Genomic DNA, 20,909 nt, shown 5'->3' with positions numbered 1-20,909 from the left:
TTATCATCAATCTCATCATCCTCCTTAGGACCATCGATAACCATCACACTCCCGATCGGTTTAGAACATCAATGACCGGGGGTGAAACGCTCATCATATCGAAAGAAAAGGCCCTTCTCTCTTCGCTCCTCCACCTAGGCAGGTGTGAGAGTTTGAATGGGGGGTCTTGTGCCTCCTCTAACGTCAAAAGAAGGTCTCAAAGGTGGTCATGGTTTAGTAGTCGCAGCCGCTATTTTTGAAACCACATAATTTCCACCCGGCATTCTAGGTGCAAACCACCCATCTCAATTGCCCCAATTATTTTTCGCTAGAATCCTTAAAGCCCTATGCTTTTGTTCCATCCTCACGACCTACTCAAAGGCTTCCTGAAGAGTACTAGGACATAGTGCACGAACATCCATTTGTATCTCCTCTCGCAGCCCTGAAATAAATGTACTCATCAATATACATTTGGGCCATGGTGGCTCACAATGACTACTAACTCTTCCAAACTCAGCTTGGTACTCTAATACAGTAGTCCTTTGAACCGTCTTACTTAATGTGGTAGCAAAATCTTCATATGTCGTTGTCCTAAATCTACGTGTAATCCTCTTACAAAAATTAGTCCATCCGGTAAATCCACCACCACGAATAACCAATCTATACCAATGCAATGTCGTTCCTTGGAGGTGGAAGCTTGCCATCTGGACTTTTGCATATTCCGCTGTACCTTGACAATTAAAATATTGTTCAACTTGAAACACCCAATCCATTGGATCACCGCCTTGGAATTTTGGAAAGTCCAAGCATGCGGTTCTCCTCCGAATAGCATTGTCGGTTCGCGAAAGATCCTTGGTTCATGTCTAAACCTTTATGCAGGTTGATCACCCTCTCTAAATCCTCGAGCACATCCATCGCCATCTCCATAGGGATCAACCTCATCCTCAAAGTGTCAATCCTCCTCATCGACGAAGCGCACTAGTGCCACACGCCTCTCGGGTTCGACCACCGCCGGTCTTAGGTTTTGTAACGGAGGTGGGGGATGATGTGAAGGCATAGGTAGGAGGGGATCATTGACACTCATATAACGCACCTGGACCTGTGGGGTATTAGCTCTATTAGGGCCCACCGCTGGTCCTTCATGAAACTTCATTCGTCGTCGAGGAGACGACGAACCCAATCGATTCACAACATATTCCTTGAATTCATTGTGATATTTTTGTATGTTGTCAACTCTATGCAACAATGTTTGGAACATGCCCCTTAGTTCATCCATATTCGAACCCATACGAGTTGGTTAACTCGGTCCTACCGTGGTCACTCCAAAGGAATCAGCCTCACGATTAGGATCATCGTAAATTGAGTCCTCCCTTGTCAGTATGCTCTCCATAAGTCTCCTTGTTGATATCATCTTCCTTGTTTCAACCATTAATGGAGGTCTAAGGTTCGCCTACTCTGATACCACTTGATAGGCTCTGATACCAAATTGTTAAGCTTTGATACCAATTGATAAGCTCTTATACCAAATTGTTATGATCTGAAACCAAAGATAGGTTACACAACTATTCTTTCAAGATCTGAATGTATTACAGGAATCAGTTCGCATAACCGTGGGAAATTATTCATCAAATATTCTTCGATAGTTGGAAAATTACGAAACCAATTGGGTTAGATCTGTAACTTCCTGATCTACAACGTTCATATTTATGCCCTTCATAGATTTGAACTGTAGCAGTGGCAAAAATTCAGAATAACGTGGGTGATGGTGGTGGTGACGGGTGGACTAGATGTTAGGGTTATGGAGGGATATGGAGATGATGGTGGATTGTGGATATGATTTACGAATATAAATGAAGGGAACGAAGTGGTTGAGATCCTAAAGAAGAAGGGTGGCTCGATAGTCGAGGGAGATTAGAAGTTAGGAGAAGCCTTGCCAACGGTAGAGGTGAAAGGTTGGTTAAGAGGGAAGAGGGAGAAGTTTATAGAGAATATAAGAGGCAAGAAATCAATAATCCAATTGCATAATGAAGTTGGCTGCCATCCACATATTTATAAAGGCTAGCCAATAAGTCCTAAAACAATATGAAACCCTAACAAACCAACTAAAACGGTATTCCTTATCTTCTCTGATTACCTCTCGGATTAAACTTTCGTTTTGTCACAGATAGATTCTGAATCTGGTGAAGTAATGAATATGAAAGTTGTAGATCGGGAGGTTGGACCTTATCCAATTGGTTTTATATTATTTGGATATGTGTAGAATATTCTACGAATAGTTTCCCGAAACTACACAAAGGTGGATTTAGCTAATTAAATAAAATCCTATCCTACTAAGACTCTAACTAAACCAAATAACTAAATAAGATAATTAGACTCAATCCATTGAGCCTAATCTCCTTTTGATATGATCCGATTTGATCCGATTCGTATCACTTTTCTACAGCGGCCATGATGGAGGCGAAGGTCAAGGGGCTATGAAGAAGCTCCAAGATGCCATGGAGCCCTACAAACTAGAGAGGATCCCAGCCGGCTCCATCAAGCAATGTTGGATTTGGTCCTCCCACTCGGCCTCAAGGGGGGAAGTCCCTACCACCAAGTGCTCCTCTCACCGACTACGGAGAGTAATGGAAGAGCTTCTCATGACGGCTAACCTTGGCACAAATTGAGGAAAGGAGGGCCAAGGGTTTGTGCTTCTACTGCGACGAAAAGTTTGCTTCGGGCCACAAGTGTGGAAAAAAACCTACGACGATTATTTTCCTTAGAGGGGATGAGGAGAGAAAAATGGAGCCATGGGGCGATGAAGAGGAGGTAGCAGATATGGAGGCCGAGGACCACGAGGATGAGGTGCATGCTGAGTTGAGCTTACATGCCTATTTGGGCTCGCGAGCACCCCAAACCCTACGGGTAGAGGGTTCTTTCAAGACCCATGGAGTTGAGATACTAATTGACTCGGGCAGCAAACATAATTTCATGGATGAGAAGTTGGTGCAACAAATTGGGTTGGGGGTTACTCCAACCATCGGATTCGATGTAGCTATCGGAGATGGCACAATCTTGCGGATTGATAGTAGGTGCGATGGAGTTGAGGTGCAGATCCAAGGTAAGATGTTCCAGTTGGACCTACACCCATTGGTGCTCAAGGGGGCCGACTTGTCCTAGGAATTAAATGGCTTTAGGGCTTAGGCTCAATTCTAGTTGATTTTGGCATGATGCGGATGGACTTCGAGGATGAGGAGAGACCAATTCAACTCGAACGGTTGCGGCCAAACCTTAGGGCTAGCCTTCAAGCCCTAACTAGGTTACCACATGTTGGCTGCCATGGCTTGTTGATGCGGTTGGTCTCAACCACGGAGGAGCCGAACCTAGGTAACACAATAGTCGACGATTTGGACTCACTTCTCCAGGGGTTTGATCAAGTCTTCGAAGAGCCGCATGGACTACCGCCGATCCGAGACCATGATTATCGGATCGAGATCACACCGGGAGTCGGACCAGCGAACGGCCTTGCTGGTATCCACACGCCCAAAAGGATGAGATCACACGGCTGGTACAAGAGATGTTGGACCAAGGCATCATCCAACAAGCCATAGCGCTTACTCTTCGCCGGTGCTACTAGTGCGGAAGAAAGACAACTCATGGCGATTCTGCGTGGATTACCGAGCACTAAATGCCATCACCATTAAGAACCTGTATCCGATACCAATTATCGAGGAATTATTGGACGAGTTAGCTGGTGCCACCATCTTCACCAAGCTAGATTTGCGAGTCGGCTATCACTAGATTAGGGTCCAGGCAATCGACGTTCACAAGACAGCCTTTCGAACCCATGATGGGCATTACGAGTTCCTTGTAATGTCCTTTTGCCTGACCAATGCCCCGACAACTTTTCAAGGGCTGATGAACGATGTATTTTGCCCACTCCTTCGATGGTATGTTTTGGTGTTTTTTGATGACATCCTCATTTACAGTCGATCAAGAGAGGAGCACCTACAACACCCATGGACAGTCATTGAGATATTACAGGCGCACGGGCTGAATGTGAAGAAAAGCAAGTGCCTTTGGGGACAGCCACGAGTTGAGTACCTAAGGCACTTCATCTCTTCCGCAGGTGTGGAGGCCGATCCTACAAAGGTGGCTAGCATGGTGCCCTTGCCACGACCGAAGACGCCCAAGGAGCTTCGAGACTTCCTTAGCCTCACCTGCTACTACCGTCGGTTCATCCAAGGCTATGGGAAGATTGTAGTCCTGCTGGCTGCCCTACTCCGTAAAGGAGGGTTCGACTGGGATGACAAGGCGGAACGCACATTTGAAGAACTCAAGCAAGCCATGACTGAGGCACCCGTGTTAGCCCTACTAGATTTCACCAAGACCTTTGTTCTCGAGTGTGATGCATCTGGGTCAGGGATCGGCGCAATTTTGATGCAAGAAGGGAGACCCATAGCCTACATGAGCAAGGCCCTCTCACAACGGTCGCGCCGATTGTTGATGTACGAGAGAGAGATGTTAGCCGTGGTCCACGTTGTTAGTAAGTGGCGCCCATACCAGATCGGAAGGCGAATCATAGTGCACACCGATCAAAGAAGTCTGCCCTACTTACTTGGGAAAAGTGCAACAAAGGTGGCTCTCCAAGTTGCTCGGGTATGACTATGACTTGGTTTACAAAAAGGGTTCGGAGAACGATGCAGTCGATGCACTCTCGTGCCAACCTAACGCCGCTGAGCTAGCCACTCTATCGATTCCAAGCCTCCCCTTATTGGACAAAATCAGGGATGCCACCTTGAAGGGCCCAAGCCTAGTGGAACTTGCGGCTCAGGTGACTCAAGACCCATCAAGTCAAATCGAGTACAGCATGAGAGATGGACTAGTGCTCAAGGGGAACCGAATCCTAATCCCAACTAATGCAAACTTGCAAGCTGCCTTGATTAGCCACTTCCATGACTCACCCCTTGCAGACCACAAGGGCATCTTTCGGACCCACAAGCGATTATGCCTCAACTATTGGTGGACGGGCATGATGAAAGATGTGCGCAACTACATCTGCACATGTGAAGTCTACCAACAAGCCAAAGTAGATTCAACTCGACCAGCCAGCCTTCTCCAATCCCTTCCTGTGCCTGAGCAAATCTAGGAAGATATTTCAATGGACTTCATTGAAGGCCTACTGACTATCCAAGGGCGATCGGTTATCATGATGGTGGTCGACCGACTCTCCAAATATGCGCAGCACTCGCCCGCCCCTACAGGAAGGTAGCGGAGGTCTTCGTTCACAATGTGGCTAAACTTCACGGGATACCACAATCTATTCTATCCGATCGAGATTCGGTGTTCATTAGTCAGTTCTGACAAGAATTCTTTCGTCTACAAGGCACGACGTTTCGAATGAGCTCGGCGTACCATCCACAGACGGATAGGCAGACAAAGGTCTTGAACCGGTGTTTGGAGCAATACCTACGGTGCTACGCTGGAGAGCTGCCAAGGCGGTGGCTAAACTTCTTACCATGGGCGGAGTGGGCCTACAACACTGCCCACCACTCAGTCATAGACACCATGCCTTTTGAGGCAGTTTATGGTAGGCCACTTCCTACCTTAGTCTCTTGTGCACCGACTCGACGGACGAAACGCATGGACATCGAGGAAACCCTTGTGGATAGAGATGCTTAGATTCGATGGCTGAAGGCCAATTTGGTGGTTGCACAAAACCTAATGAAGCATATCTACAATTAGCAACACCAGGAGCGAATGTTCGTAATAGGAGATTGGGTCTACATTAAACTCCAGCCCTACCGCCAAACCTCGGTTCGACCCATCATGAACCAAAATCTAGCACATAGGTACTTTAGGCCATACCAAGTGATTGAACGGGTAGGTGAGGTGGCCTACCGACTTGATCTTCCAGATGACTCGCGGGTGCACCCAGTGTTCCATGTTTTAGCTTTGCGAGCTCGTGTTGCAGCGGAGACAACTGTTGCGGCCAACATACCCGATCCAACCACACATGACCAAGAGCCCATGCCACTTCGGGTTCTAGCCAAGAGAAGGATTTGGGTAGATGAAAGATTGATCACACAAGTACAAGTGGAGTGGTCCAACGGACCAATGGGAGATTCGACTTGGGAGTCTTAGTTCGAATTGATGCAGCGCTTCCCAGACTTCTCACCTTGAGGACAAGGTGGTCAAAAGCATGGTGGAGTGATGTGATCCGAGTCTGATCAGATCAATTCACGAGGACATTGGGCTCGAATGCTCGAGTCTATTTATCTTTTAATTTTTTTTATCTATAGAAGAAGGGGACTAGAAGCTAGGAAAGACCGAATCAATGGAGAGATGATGTAGTTGGCAAGGAGGGAGGAGGAATGAGAGTCGATGACAAGAGATAGAGACGAGAGAGGTAGGTAGCGATAATGCTCCAATAATCAGATAATGCTCAAATTAGGTTTTCATCCACATATTTATAGAAGCTTACCCTTGCCTGACTAAGATAAAGACTCGATCAACTAATATAACTTGACTAGCTCGAGTCAAACTTGGGTTCACTATACATCTTATGACTCGACTAAAATAGTTAATCAACTCAAGTAGACTCAATTTACCAATTAATAAGTTGAGTTTTGCGGTGTATATAGAAGAAAACCGAAAGTTGTTATTATAATTGTGAAAGTTGTTAATATTTTTTTCTTCTTATTCTTCTACTTTTTCTTCTTTTACTTCTTCTTTTTCTTCTTTTCTGCTATTAGTTCTTCTTCTTCTTCTTCTATCTCTTAATCATTCTTTTTTTTTCTATACAAATCTTTTTAATTGCTCTTTAATTAATAAAGTAAGAAATTAATCAGAGATAGTGATGAGATTATTAGGATTAGTAAAATAACCAAAAGCAAGACTAATGCGGGACAGCGTCTTGATTGTAGAGTTGAGAAGAAGAAGTAGCGAGAAATAATCAAACCCATAGAATCCACCAATCGGGGTGTTGGAATCCACCGACGTTGAAATCCACCAACAAATACTCAATAGGCAAAAGCTCTCAAAATATTTATTAACCCATAAAAGATGATTACAAGCCTTTATATAGGCAAAATAAAGTAAAAGACAAAAGATAAAAATATCCCTAGAAGGTGACTAGTCACAACCCCCTTTAAGCCAAACGGCCACGGGTGCAGCCCTTTTGTGCTTACGAGAATAAACGTGACGAAAAGTGGTGTCCCCACCAACTCTCCCAGGGTGGAAGAAACTCGACCTAGTCGAGTGGCTCTAATAGTACACCAAAATGTCAAGGTCAAGTTGCTATAACTCGAGAGTGATCCACGTACAATCAGACTCTGATCGCCCATGCCATCGAACGAGAAAACGGTGAACCCCTCCTTCTGCAGTGGATGTTATTTGATCATCTAAAATAGCGTCTATATTTTCTTGTGATGTGGATGGGAAAGGAGAAGTGGTAGGTGGCACAGCAGGGATGTCTGGAAGGGTAGTAGATGTAGCATAAGGTTCGGTGGGGATGTGCATGGGTAGATGGTAGGCTGCTAGATCCTCAATATTAAAAGTACAACTAATGCCATAATCAGGGGGAATATCAATAACATAAGCATTAGCACTGACACGTTTCAGACTTGGAAAGGTCCTGCACTACGGGCATGCAACTTCCGAACAGCTCTCGAAGAGAATCGTTTGGGTCCAAGATGAATCATAATATGATCTCCAACATCGAACTCCTTGGCACGTTTGTGCAAGTCGGCATGTATTTTATACTGGTGATTACTTATCTCAATTCACTTAGTGATCTCTTAATGCAAATAATGAGCATGATGTGCAAATGCTTCGGCAGACTCGGAGACTCTAGAATGAGATAACATAGGCAACAGATCTAGAGGTTTGCGTGCTTTAAAACCATGAACAACTTCAAATTGGCTCATGCCAATAGACCTATTAATGGAGTTATTATATGCAAATTGGGCTATAGAAAGAATGGCATCCCAGCTTTTGTTATGATTACCTACGAGACAGCGCAAAAGATTTCCAAGACTACGATTAATGACCTCAGTTTGACCATCGGTTTGAGGATGATAGGCAGTAGAAAATTTTAATTTTGTGACAACCATGTGCCATAAGGTTTTTCAAAATTAGCTCATAAAGTGAACATCCTGATCGGAAACATTAGTTTTTGGAAGACCATATAACTTGACGATATGGGCAAAGTATAATTTGGCCACTTGTGATGCATTAGAGGTCTTAGCACAAGGAATAAAATGGGCCATCTTAGAGAAGCGATCCACAACCACGAGGATTGAATTATCTTAGAGAAGTGATCCACAACCATGCGGATTGAGTCCCAAGACAAAATCCATACTAACATCCTGCCATGGGTGATCAAGCACAGGTAATGGAGTGTAAAGTCCAGTATTTTATTTTCTGTGCTTTGCTAACTGACAAGTCCTACATTGACCAACTAATTTTGTGACGTCATGTTTGAGACTTGGCCAATAGAATTGGTGCTCCACTTCCTCAATGGTCTTATCACATCCAAAATGACCCGATAGGCCACAGGTATGGATCTCCCAAATAAGGAAGTCACGCACGGACATACGGGGAACACAAAGCTTGTTAGCCTTAAATAGGTAATCGTCTTGGAGGGAATAATTATCAAAAGTTAAGTTCGAATCAGTCAGCAAAGTGAGAACGATTTTGCCAAAGTCCAAACAAATTGTATAATCCTCCTTCATTTTGTCAAACCTAGTGACTTTGATGCTAATGGTAGACGGAAGGTTAACCCTTCGGCTAAGCGCATCAACCGCCTTATTCTCAACCCCAGCTCTATGTTCGAGTACAAAAGTGTACTCCTGTAAGAACTCGATCCAGCGAGCATGTCTCAAATTTAGTTTCTTCTAAGAATTTAGGAATCGAAGAGCTTCGTGGTTGGAATAAAGCACGAATTCATGCAGAAGTAAATAATGATGCTAATAGCATAAAGTTTGAATAACTGCATAAAATTCCTTATCGTAAGTGGAGTACTTTTGCTTAGCCTCATTTAGTTTCTCGCTGAAATAGGCAATAGGATGGCGTTCCTGGCTAAGGACACTGCCGATCCCGATGCCTGAGGCATCACATTCCACCTCGAAAACTTTAGAAAAGTCAGGAAGACGCATTACAGGCGCTATTGTCATTTTCTTCTTAATTTTTCAAAAGCCTTATTTGCTGCCTTACTCCAATGAAAATCTCCTTTCTTCAAGCAAGTAGTGATCGGCGACATGATAGTACTAAACCCTCCAATGAAGTGGCAATAAAAAGTAGCAAGGCCATGAAAGCTACGCACACCATGAATATTTCGTGGTTCCGGCCAATCAGCAATTGCCTTGATCTTCTCAGGGTCAGCGCAGACTCCTTTCTGAAGTAACCACAAATTCTAAGAAGATAACTTGATCGACAAGAAAAGAACACTTCTTCCTATTGCCATAAAGTTGAGCAGCACGAAGCGCTAGACAGACTTGATGCAAATGGTCCAAATGAAGCTCTTTTGATCGACTATAAATCAAAATGTCATCAAAATACACTACAAGAAATTTTTCCATGAATGGGCGAAGCACTTGTGTCATAACACGCATGAAAGTGCTTGGGGCATTTAATAAACCAAAAGGCATTACCAACCATTCATACAACCTGTCTTTCGTCTTAAAAGTAGTTTTCCATTCATCGCTTGGGCGAATTCGGATTTGGTGATAACCACTTTTAAGATCGATCTTAGAGAAAACTGAGGCTCCCGCCATCATATCAAGCATGTCATCAAGTTGTGGAATCGAAAAATGATATTTGGCTATTATTCTATTGATGGCTCGACTATCGACACACATACGCCAGGATCCATCCTTCTTTAGCGTGAGCAAGGCAAGCACAGCACAAGGGCTTAGGCTCTCACGGATGAAACCCTTCATAAGAAGTTTATTTACCTGATGTTGTAGTTCAGCATGTTCTTTGGGGCTCATTCGATAGTGCGGCAAGTTTGGGAGAGACGCTCTAGGGACAAAGTCAATTACATGTTGGATATCGCGTAAAGGAGGCAATTGGTCCGATAGATCATCCCGGAACACATCTTGAAACTCATTTAGTATAGGAGCAGATTCATCGAATGATGGAGTGAGGGGTGCTCCCAACTTCACGAGCCACCAAGGCAAACACAATAGAGCCTTGGTTTGCTTCCTTTTCAAATTCTTTAGAATTTATTATGTGCAAACCTTTTTACTTGGAGTATTTTTTTTTGTTTATCTTTATTAATTATTTTAGGGCACATAGGATTTATCTTAATCTTTTTGCCTTCAAAATTAAAAGAGCACGAGTTGGAACGCCAAAAAATAGTTACATCCTAATCAAATAACCAAGGGCATCCAAAATTGATATGCCCTACATCCATCGGCACAATGTCACACCACACATCTTCCTTACAAGAAAGAAATGTGATAAGAACGAGGCATCTCTCATTTATAGCAATGGAAGAATTATTTACCCAACATACCTTATAAGGATACGGATGAGATGTAGATTTTAACGCCACGCGAGATATAACGCTAGAAGAGACGGCATTAATACAACTCCCACTATCGATGATAACTTTGCAATCTTTAGTCCCACATTTAATATAAGTGTGGAATATTGCATTCCTTCGCCAATCATCAGTCTCCCGATGTTGCGTCAAAGCACAATGAATGACACCAACAGTGTGGTCTCCATAATCACGATCTTCGTCACTATCTTGGACATCATCAGGGTCAGGTTCATAAATTTGTTCATCGAGCTCATTTTTCCCGATAGTGTCATCCTGTTTCCCAAGATAAAGGGCCTTTAGAAGACAGTTTGAGGCTACATGACCAATTTGTCTGTATTTGAAGCATCGACGGGGTCATTAACAGGTGCAGTTTCATAGAGGGGCTCTTTCCTTTGCTAGGTTGGGCAGGTGCAGTATGTACCGATGGTGGTGGAGCTTTTACACCAGCAGGTGCGTAATTGGGAGGGGTGCGCCCAATTGGTCGCCTAGGCAGTTGTTGCCTATTAACCATCTCGTAGTTCAACGAAAGAATGTAAGCTTGGTCCAAGGAGGTAACCTCCCAGAAAACTAACTCTCTTCGAATGTCATCGTTAAGGCTATGCCTAAAATGACTTAGTGTCATCATCTCATCCTCCACAACATTACACCTCAGCATATATTCCTCAAATTGGGAGACATAATTGCTCACAAGCCTATTTCCTTATTTAAAATTATTCCATTGATCTAAAAGGTCACCAAGATAAGAATGTGGCAAATATTTTTCTTTTAATTTTTCTTTCATTTCATGCCAATGAATTATGGGAGGTTGGTTTTGTCGCACTAAAAGTTGTTCTATACTTTGCCAAAATAGTTTGGCTTGGCCGACTAGTTTCATTTGGGCAAATCTAACGCGTCAGTTTTCTGGTAGATCATACCACTCAAAGAAGTGGTCCATCTCACGGAGCCAGTCAGTAAATACAGTAGGATCTAAGCGACCGTCAAAAGTTGGGGCATCGATCTTAATATTTTTTATAATTTTATTGTCATGGTTTTGAGATTCTCTAAAGGCGACATTGCCTCTAAACACCCTGTTATTATGAAAATCAAATGTATCTTCAAAATAATTTTGCCTATGGGTTCTCTCTTAGAACCTCTCTCATGGTGAGGGTAGTATGGAGCCTGTCGATGGGTCTCGACATTAGAAGTGGCACGCGTGGTACCCGTGTTAGACGTACCGACGTCACTCTTGGTCTTATGTTGGTTACGACCCATCTCAATAGCCTCAAGACGAGCATTGAAGTCATCCAATCTGGTCGTAATGGTTTCAATGGACTCTTGTAAAAATCGATGAAAATCATCCATGATATTGGGTTCCATAACAGACTAGGATAAAGGGTGAGAGACTCTCCTACCACTACGAAGGTTTATATAAAGTGTCTCTACCACTAAAGAAATAAATGCAATAAATGAATGATGATATGCAAGCTAAGAGATCATAGCGGACAATAAGGGAGTAATAACCTGAATAACCTACAGCCACTTATGAAGTTTTCAGTAAGAGCCAGTTAGACTCAGTAGAAAAATTGCAAACCAGTAGTACAAGCTCCCAAGATCGAGATGGGGACTACAGATATGTCAAGACTTTCCCTCTAACCTAGCTAGTTTTATTGTTAATATTAATTGTTTTTTTTTTGTAACAAACAAAAGGAAGTAAGTAGACAATAGCAGGCTCAAGCGCTTGTTGAAACGAAACAAATGAATTAAGCAATGTAAATAAGCAGGCAATAACAGGCTCAATATGGTTATGATCCACACTAACAGAAAGACAGTTGCTATTTTAAGACTAACAAATAATAGTAAAGAAAGGACGGATGTTACTGAATGCCGCACGTCCACTGAAGATGGTGGCCGTGACAATGGTGGCTGAAATTGGACAACAGCGGTGGTGGCGACGGCTGCGATGGTTAGGACAGTAGCGACGGCTGTGACGATGTAGTGGCAGGACCGTGCAGGGGCTGCAGCGATAGCAGTAGTAGAGCGGCGGCGGCGGTGGAGATGGGCTGCAGCAAGGGCGATGGCAAGGATAGCGATGGCGGCAGAGAGCTGCAAGAATGACAACAGCGGCGGCGGCTGTGGTGGTAGGGACAGCGGCGGCGGTAGGGAGCTACAAGAATGACAGCGACGGCTGCGACGATGCAGTGGCAGGACCGCGCAGGGGCTGTAAAGATGGCAGTAGTATAGCGGCGGCGGCGGTGGAGATGGGCTGCGGAAGGGGCGGTGGAAGTGGCAGTAGTGGTCGTAGCAGTAGGGATGGCTGTGGATGGGCGGCTACGGTAGGAAATTACAGCAGCGGGTGGCTGTGGTAGCGGTGGATGTGGCAAGGGCTGCTAGGGCAACGGTAGGCAGCGACGGTGGCGAAGATTGTGATACGACAGAACAAGGGCCGTGGAAATCGGCGATGGCATCATCCGTGGAGGTCGACGGCAGCATCGGCGAACAAAGGAAGATGGGATAATGGATGTGAGTGGACGGTGGGGCTAAAGAGAAGGAAGATGATGATGGGTTTAGATTGGGTTGTAGGTAAAGGGGTCGGTTTTGGGTAGGTTTTTACCAATTCACTAAGGCTTAAAGATGGGCTAGGTTAGGCTAGTGGGCTTAGTTGGTTAGTGGTGTTTGGGTTTTGGAATGAGGAGAGGTTTAGGCTAGTAGGTTAATGGGTTTAGGTTTTGGGTTGGTTGGGATTAAGTTAGGAAAGTAGATAAGATAGCTATTTATCCTAAAATTATGGAAACTAATTTTCAAAAATTATAAAAATTACTCCCTAGAATTGTGGAAACTAATCTCTAAAATTGTGCAAACTAATTCCTAAAATTATGGAAACTAATTCCCAAAATTATGGAAACTACTCCCTAAAATTTTAGAAACTAATCCCCAAAATTATAGAAATTAATCCCAAAATTATAGAAACTAATTTCCTAAAATTAAGGAAAGGTAAATAAGGAAAAAGAAGAAAAATCTTCCTAAATTAATTTCGAAATTTTCAAAATTCAAAATTAAATATAAAGATGAAACAAATAAACTGAATTTCGGAATTTTTTTTCTCTCTTTTTTTTTCAGAGAGCTCTTTCCTTTTTTCTCTCTCTTTTTTTTTTCAGAGAGCTCTATTTTTTCAGACAGATTTTTTTTTCTTTTTTTTATCTAAAATAAGGAAAGAAAATCTATTAAATAAAGCTTACTTGTGATTATCTCCTTGTGTGAAAATTTGGTGATGGTAATGGTTTATTATTTTTCTCCTAGAGGGTGATCTCCTCATGTAACTCGGATCCGGATCCTAATGTTATCAGGCTACGGATCTCGTAGTGATATGGTGTTCGTGGAGCGATTGATTTGACAAAGGAAGTATGAAGTGCTGCGTAGAATCCAAATGGTGGAGTGTCCATAAACTAGAAAACAATCTGCTCTGATACCAAAGCTGATGTAAGACAACGTCTTGATTGTAGAGTTGAGAAGTAAGGAGAAATAATCAAACCCGTGAAAGCCACTAATCTGGGTGTCGGAATCTACAAACAAACACTCAATAGGCAAAAGCTTTCAAAATATTCATTAACCCATAAAAGATGATTACAAGCCTTTATATAAGCAAAATAAAGTAAAAAATAAAAGACAAAAATAGCTCTAGAAGGTGACTAATCACAACCCTCGCTAAGCCAAAGGGCCACGAGTGCAGCCATTTTGTGCTTACGAGAATAAATGTGACGAAAAGTGATGTTCCCACTAATGACTTTGCATGATTATTATTTATTTCTATGTAAATTGTAATGGTGAAGAATGTAAATTTTGTAGTATATGCATACAATAATGAAAGTTGCTAATATATTTACGAAAGTTGTTATTATATGTGCGAAAGTTATTAAAATATTTTCTTCTGCTTCTGATTGTCTTCTTCTTCTTCTATATAAGTTTCTCTAATCGTTCTTTAATTAATAAAACAAGAGATTAATTAGATATAGGGTGGTGAGATAATTAGTATCTTATTAATCCTAATTATCTCACCATTGTTTTCAATTTTTTTATTTTATTAATTAAAAAGTGATTAGAGATACTTGTATAGAAAAAAAAATGGATTAAAAGACAGAAGAAGAAGAAGAAAAATGAGTAGGAGTCACTTCTTTTTATTCTTATATTGTCCTATCTGCATTAATTAAGCACTAAATGACATAATGATAAATTTGAAAGAAAAAGTGGGAAAATGCCTCATCCGCAGAGAAAACAAAAAAAGAGCATGAGCAAAACAAAAAATCAAATGTCTTTTTGGTGCAAATAACTCTTAAATATAAGATCAAGTACAAAATAATTTCAATCATCTTAAAATTTTGGGCAAAAGATTTATATTTGCTCAGACGATGATACATTAATATCATAGAGTTATTATGGTAATTTATACTTTTTTCATTAGTTTGGATAGAAAAGTTAATAGTTTCACATCAGTATAAACCACGAAGCTGATACAAATGAAAATTCAAGGTGTAGCTTGATTCTAGGCATAATCATATGGGAGTAATTTTTTTTTTAAGTTACCCTAGTAACCCAGAGTATTTTCTGCATATATGTGGTAAAATAGATAGCTTAATTTACAAACATTAAATGCTGAGTTTTAAATAAAAAAATTTCTGTTTAAATTTTTATCTTTTTAAATGATAGACTATTCTCTATTCTGTTAGTTGTTATTACGGTAAAATTAACTTAAAAGTATTTTTGAGATATTAAAAGCAAAATATTAAAGCCAAATGATAAATATCCACGAGGTAGAGTGTTTCTGATAATAAAAGCAAAAGGCAGGGGGATTTTTACAAAAAATTTCAAACCACATATCCTTATTTAACATTTACATCCTATATTTTTCTTTCATCCTTGTAAATTCCCAACAATATATTATGTTATCATTACGACCCTGCCAAAGTTAAATTGAACCTAGCTCACAAATTCTGATGAACTAACTTCAGAGTGTATTTGAGACAATAAAAGTACAAAAACACAATAGATGCCCATATTGGATTACTGGGCCGGCCCAATTATAAGCCCATGCCCGGCCCTCTTAATAACTTATAGTTTAGTGCATCTCTGCATGCACAGGCAAAAACAACCTAAATGGGAAATTATTAAGGTTTATTTATTAGCAATTTATACCAATAATTCTAGATTTATTGTCGTTTGGAGAGTATAGCAAATAAGTCTTGGTACTATATTAATCTAATCTAATAATAAAAAAAAAGTTCTTTGAATTTCTCCATAAAATTTCATGCGTAATCTCATCTTGGACTATATGTGGCTGGAAAAGATATTGTTTTTAATCTTCCAAATGCTCTAAAAACATGATGAATTGTCTGATGTTGATGGTTCAGAATTATTTTCTTGAACTTAAAATATTTAAAGAAATTGTACAAATAGATATTACCACTCCAATTGAAGTATTAAATTATATAAAAAAGGTCACAAATTGCATACAGAATATTATTGAGATAAACATTGCTACAGTATATTGGTTATTAATTTAAAGGGGCCCCATGCAATACATTCGCCTAGGGGTCTCGATTCGTGTTAAAGACGTCCATGGTCGAATGATGTAAATGATTAAAAAAAAAGTTATGGTGTTTTTCTATAAACTTAATTTCCTAAATATAATTACTCCTTCTTTTTCTTTTTTTTCTTTTTTTCTTGTGTCCTTAAATCACGTTTCGGAGTTTGATTACGTAGGAAGCTTCTGAATCACTCTGCCCATGGGATAAAACGTGATCATGAACGTTATAAAGAAACCCTAGCTAGTTAGAATAGTTGTCACGGCTCTTTACCTGCCCCATGATTTCAAGTTTTGGACAAAGATGCAGGTTGATGCATTGACATTAGTCAAGAAAGGAAATAGACTAGCAAACAAAACACAAGTGAGAGAAGCACTGGAGCTTAAAGGACACACCTCTCCTTTAACTTCTATGCATGCAAGAAGAAAGCAATATAAAAGTGTTTTTAAGGAGGAAAAGCTTTTTGTGCCAGCCTGCTTAATTAACACGACTGGCTGTCCGTTTTGTTAATTTAAAGCCCACTCGCCTCCTTTCCACCCGATTCGCTTTCGTGCAAACAGTTTTGATGGAGGAGAGAATAAAAAGAAAGCAAGAGGACGGAAGACAAAGGAGAGAGAGAGAGAGAGAGAGAGAGAGAGAGAGAGAGAGAGAGAGAGAGAGAGAGAGAGAGAGAGAGAGAGAGAAGAGGAAAAGTGAAAGAGAAGGGAGCACCCAATCATCTCCCCCACAACGTTGACACCAAGAAACAGACAAAAGGACAAGCAATCGTTGAGTGAAGGAAAGACAGAGACGCCAACAAATATATTTGCTTCGCACTAAGAATAGTAAATGAACAAGTAGTAGAGATTAATAGTGATAAATATGTGAGGTTATAAAACATACCCTACTATATAGATATTTATCATTCGATAATGAGTTAAACTTAATTTTACAGCCTATATAAATAACTGCTGTTTTTAAAAATTTAAAACCTACATACCGTTTGAGTAAGTTGTCTATCCGATGGAATAATGGTATTATCAAAGATTAACTTAACATACGGTGTTATAATCTGAAATTTCGAAAACCCATCTAGAAGATAATTTTTGGAAAACAAAACAACATGTATTGGAAGATTCGATAAGGAACAGGCAAACACTATAACTTTTTACGAGAAAAAACTCTTTGCTGACTTAGAGTAATTGACCATGATTCCTTTCTCTGGGATCAATTCAACGACTACGAAAATTAGTAATTACAAATTTACGTATATATCGTTTAATTTATTACAACATTTTTGAAGTAATTTGCTTGACTCCTCTATCGTGCTTAATTTATAACCTCGGTAGCACTCGAGGTTGAAGACTTACCTCTATGATTTTCAAGATAGTAGCAATCAAGATCACTGATTTCTTCGAGCTCGACTAAGACGAAAAGCTACGGAATATTCACTTACTTGATTGATCAAAGTTCCTCTCTTGATCTTCACTGAAATGTATAATAGCATCCAAGATTCTTAGCCAACTCCTCATATATCCATTCCCTTTTATACATCCAAAAAGGAAAGCAATTCACCCTAATAATAATTCAACTTGAATTGGAATAAATTAGAGATTCGCTGGTGTGTTCGAATGGCAGGCATTCTGTGCATGACACGTTCGTACGCCCTAAACGACAACCTTCTTTGCAGTTATAGTGGAATATGTTCAATACTCGTTCAAATGAGTTTTGAACACTTGTCCACTTGCTTTTCAAGTGAGAAATTCAATCAGACTTCTAATACTTTGAATAGTTTGAGTTATGATCATGACCATTGTTCAAAACGGCTTCGAACCCATATTCATACACCCTAGCCATGGCAAAATTCGAATGGTTCTTGAAATTTGAAATCTGTGTGCTTCTTTTTGCTTCGTGAATCATTAAGCATTGTGCTATTTAACTCTTATGATTAAGTTTAGTGAAAATTACATATATTATGAATGACTTTGCTTTTATCACGAATATACCGATTACAAAAATGAACATAATCATAATGAACATATTATTAATTAAACTCATCAATATGGTAGTTGTCAATAAAATGTACTAAATGACATGTGTTTTTGAGATATAGAAGAAAATTAGAGATGCAAATAATAAAAACCCTTGTTTCAGGGTGTTAATGCTAATAAAAGAAAAAAGGCAGGATGCTCTTTATTAATTTCCTTAATAAATAGGACAAATAAATTGGTGAGAAATACTTCGCTTCACTACCCACTGGCCTTGCACCAGCAAACTTTGTTATTGTGTGTGGTTAATTATGGATTCTAGCATGGTGAATCTGAATGCAAGAAATGATCCGGTGGGGTTCACTTCACTCCACGTACACATCATTGGTATTAATGCTCCTAATCATTTCTACGACTTTGCAGAATGAGTGCGTGACTAACATTCTTAGATAAATTATATTGACAAAGTAGTAGATGATTTCTTGTACAAGTATTATACATTATATGATCTCTATTATTTCAGCCAAGTTGGCTAACATATTTGATTGATGAAAACTTCCTCTAGATTGCATGAAACGAGTCTGCTTAAGATGCTGTGACACGGATACTTAGTATACCATCAAGTAAATTTGACCACCTAATGATTAGTTATGAACTACAGATGAATGAATATATACTTAGCATATATATTTATTATCCTAAGAATGCACCGTATTAAATTATCACGATGGAGCTGACCAGAGATCACACGAATGGTCTTCCACCGACAATGATCCTTCTAATTGATGCTTCCTGAAGGATTTTCTTCCATATCTTTGGGCTTAGTTTTGTAATAGCCTGTGTTGAATAAGAAAAGTTAGGCAAATGGGGAGTCGAGGATAACGTCAAAAGGAAAGGCCATGAAACAAACACAAGTAACTACTCACAAGGACTGGGTCCTACTTGACTACAATCTCAGGAGTGCAAACTAAGCCACTTCTCGATTTCAATATATATTTTTCTTTGTGCTATTAATGTCACTCTTGACACGGTCTATGGTCTTGTACAGTCACAGGGATCATATATCTGAACGTATGCTGAGTCTGCTGCCTGGATGGGGGGTTATGTGAGAGGCCGGGCATATGCTATTTTAGCGCAATAACTAAGTCCATCTCTAAAGAGGGGCATTCTGCAGTAACTGGTGATATGGGTCACCATTGCTGCAGCAAGCAAAAGGTGAAGAGAGGGTTGTGGTCACCGGAGGAAGACGAGAAGCTCGTCAAATACATCACCACCCATGGCCATGGATGCTGGAGCTCTGTGCCAAAACAAGCAGGTCTTTTCTCCCTCTTTCTCTCTTAGATCTCTCTTTCTTTCTCTAGATGTATCTCAACCTCTTGTTGTTGGGATCTCAGGGCTGCAGAGGTGCGGGAAGAGTTGCAGGCTGAGGTGGATCAATTACTTGAGGCCTGATCTCAAGAGAGGATCCTTTACAGCCCAAGAAGAGAGAGTCATCATAGATGTGCACAGGATCCTTGGCAATAGGTGCAGGAAACCCTAAATCTCCTACTGCTAGAACTTGCATGCATGCATGTTTGAATCGAATCAATTAGCACACCATAGATCATTTTCTCTACTATATATTTGTAAATCTATTCCCCCTTCATAGGCAGGTTTGATTCCTTGTGCATTCAGGTGGGCTCAGATAGCTAAGCATCTGCCAGGGAGGACAGACAATGAGGTGAAGAACTTCTGGAATTCATGCATAAAGAAGAAGCTCATAGCTCAAGGGTTGGATCCGAAGACACATAACCTAATACCTACTTCTAGGCCTTCTTATAGCACCAATGCAGCCAATCTTTCCCAATTTCATAACCCCCAGACATCGACCCCACCCTTCACAATTAGTTCCCCTAGTAAGAGCTTTGAAATGAAGACCAACTCCATGGATATGAACCCGCCAGTGGTTACACTACCACCTTCAGATCTTCCCATGCATGGAGCCATGCCCATCTGCAATTACCAGTATCAAGACACAAGCGTCTTGATGAGCTTCAAAGATCAAAATTCACATACTTATGCTTCTTCTTCTTCTTTGGAGCACACAAACATGTCCTCCACTTCCTTCCACCAGCCTGCAGGATTCATGGATGAGACTTGCATGTGGGTGGATGGCGTCGAGACTTTTGAAACCTCGAAGCAACATGAGGCCGTCGTACCCCAACAAGTGAACGGGCAGGAGCAAGATCACAATTTGGCTGGCAAAGTTGATTTCAGTGGGGCTGATCACAAGGTGCTGGAGATGGACACCTCCTACAACAGTGCAGCCTTCGATATCGACATGATGGAATCGGCATTAATGCCTTGCGGAATGTTTTGTGGAAGCAGCTCGATGGAGCAACTGCAATGGGACTGTTAAGCCATTCATCTCATAATCTATGTTCTTCTTCTTTCTTTCTCTTCTCCTTTTCTTTTAAGCCAGAAATCAAGTAGAATGAGCAACTTTGACCATAAGAAATAAGCATCGTCATAACATGTTCATGAGTTTATTTCAAATGAAATCGCTCGCTAGTAATTCACATGATTAACATGATGGGATTATATGTTCAATGCCGCTTACATTTGAATGTCGTTAATTTCTTGAGTTACTTACTGTTTCCAGTAGATGTTCACTAGTTCATCATTTGCATTTCCACTTCTGAGCTCTTAACTTTCCTTCTCTCTTTGTTTCACTGAAAATAACTGAAGTTCCACTGAACCAAGTTTACTTTTTCTTCTCTCGTGAGGGACAAGTGTCGGTTCTTTCACATGTAAAGCCAAATTTCTTCAACAACCAGCACGCTTTGCATGCTTGCGAGAATTTGTAGCATTGGAATATTCACCTTGGCTTTGCGACACCAT

At 40.8% G+C, this 20,909-nt stretch overlaps 1 protein-coding gene across 1 annotated transcript; it reads left to right on the top strand.

Moving 5' to 3' along the window:
• Nucleotides 1-18,868: 18,868 nt before the first annotated feature.
• On the top strand, nt 18,869-20,618 carry LOC140796489 (uncharacterized). Its single transcript, XM_073149534.1, has 3 exons — nt 18,869-19,344; nt 19,424-19,553; nt 19,704-20,618. Exons 1-3 carry the CDS (start codon nt 19,215-19,217, stop codon nt 20,425-20,427), a joined length of 984 nt encoding a protein of 327 aa, XP_073005635.1. The 5' UTR covers nt 18,869-19,214; the 3' UTR covers nt 20,428-20,618.
• The last annotated feature ends 291 nt before the right edge of the window (nt 20,619-20,909 follow it).

Source organism: Typha latifolia, chromosome 10, assembly GCF_019914945.1.
Source record: "Typha latifolia isolate L0001 chromosome 10, TyphaL0001v2, whole genome shotgun sequence".
Taxonomy (NCBI): domain Eukaryota; kingdom Viridiplantae; phylum Streptophyta; class Magnoliopsida; order Poales; family Typhaceae; genus Typha; species Typha latifolia.
The sequence above is the reverse complement of the archived record's forward strand: the minus strand, read 5'-3'. Positions and strand labels throughout refer to the sequence as shown.

What these genes read in the sequence shown, in the direction of transcription:
- LOC140796489 (XM_073149534.1), top strand. Translation starts at nt 19,215, where the DNA reads ATGGGTCACCATTGCTGCAGCAAGCAAAAGGTGAAGAGAGGGTTGTGG. An exon ending in CTCTGTGCCAAAACAAGCAG is followed by an intron (nt 19,345 to 19,423) that starts GTCTTTTCTCCC and finishes TTGGGATCTCAG; the next exon opens with GGCTGCAGAGGTGCGGGAAG. An exon ending in CACAGGATCCTTGGCAATAG is followed by an intron (nt 19,554 to 19,703) that starts GTGCAGGAAACC and finishes TTGTGCATTCAG; the next exon opens with GTGGGCTCAGATAGCTAAGC.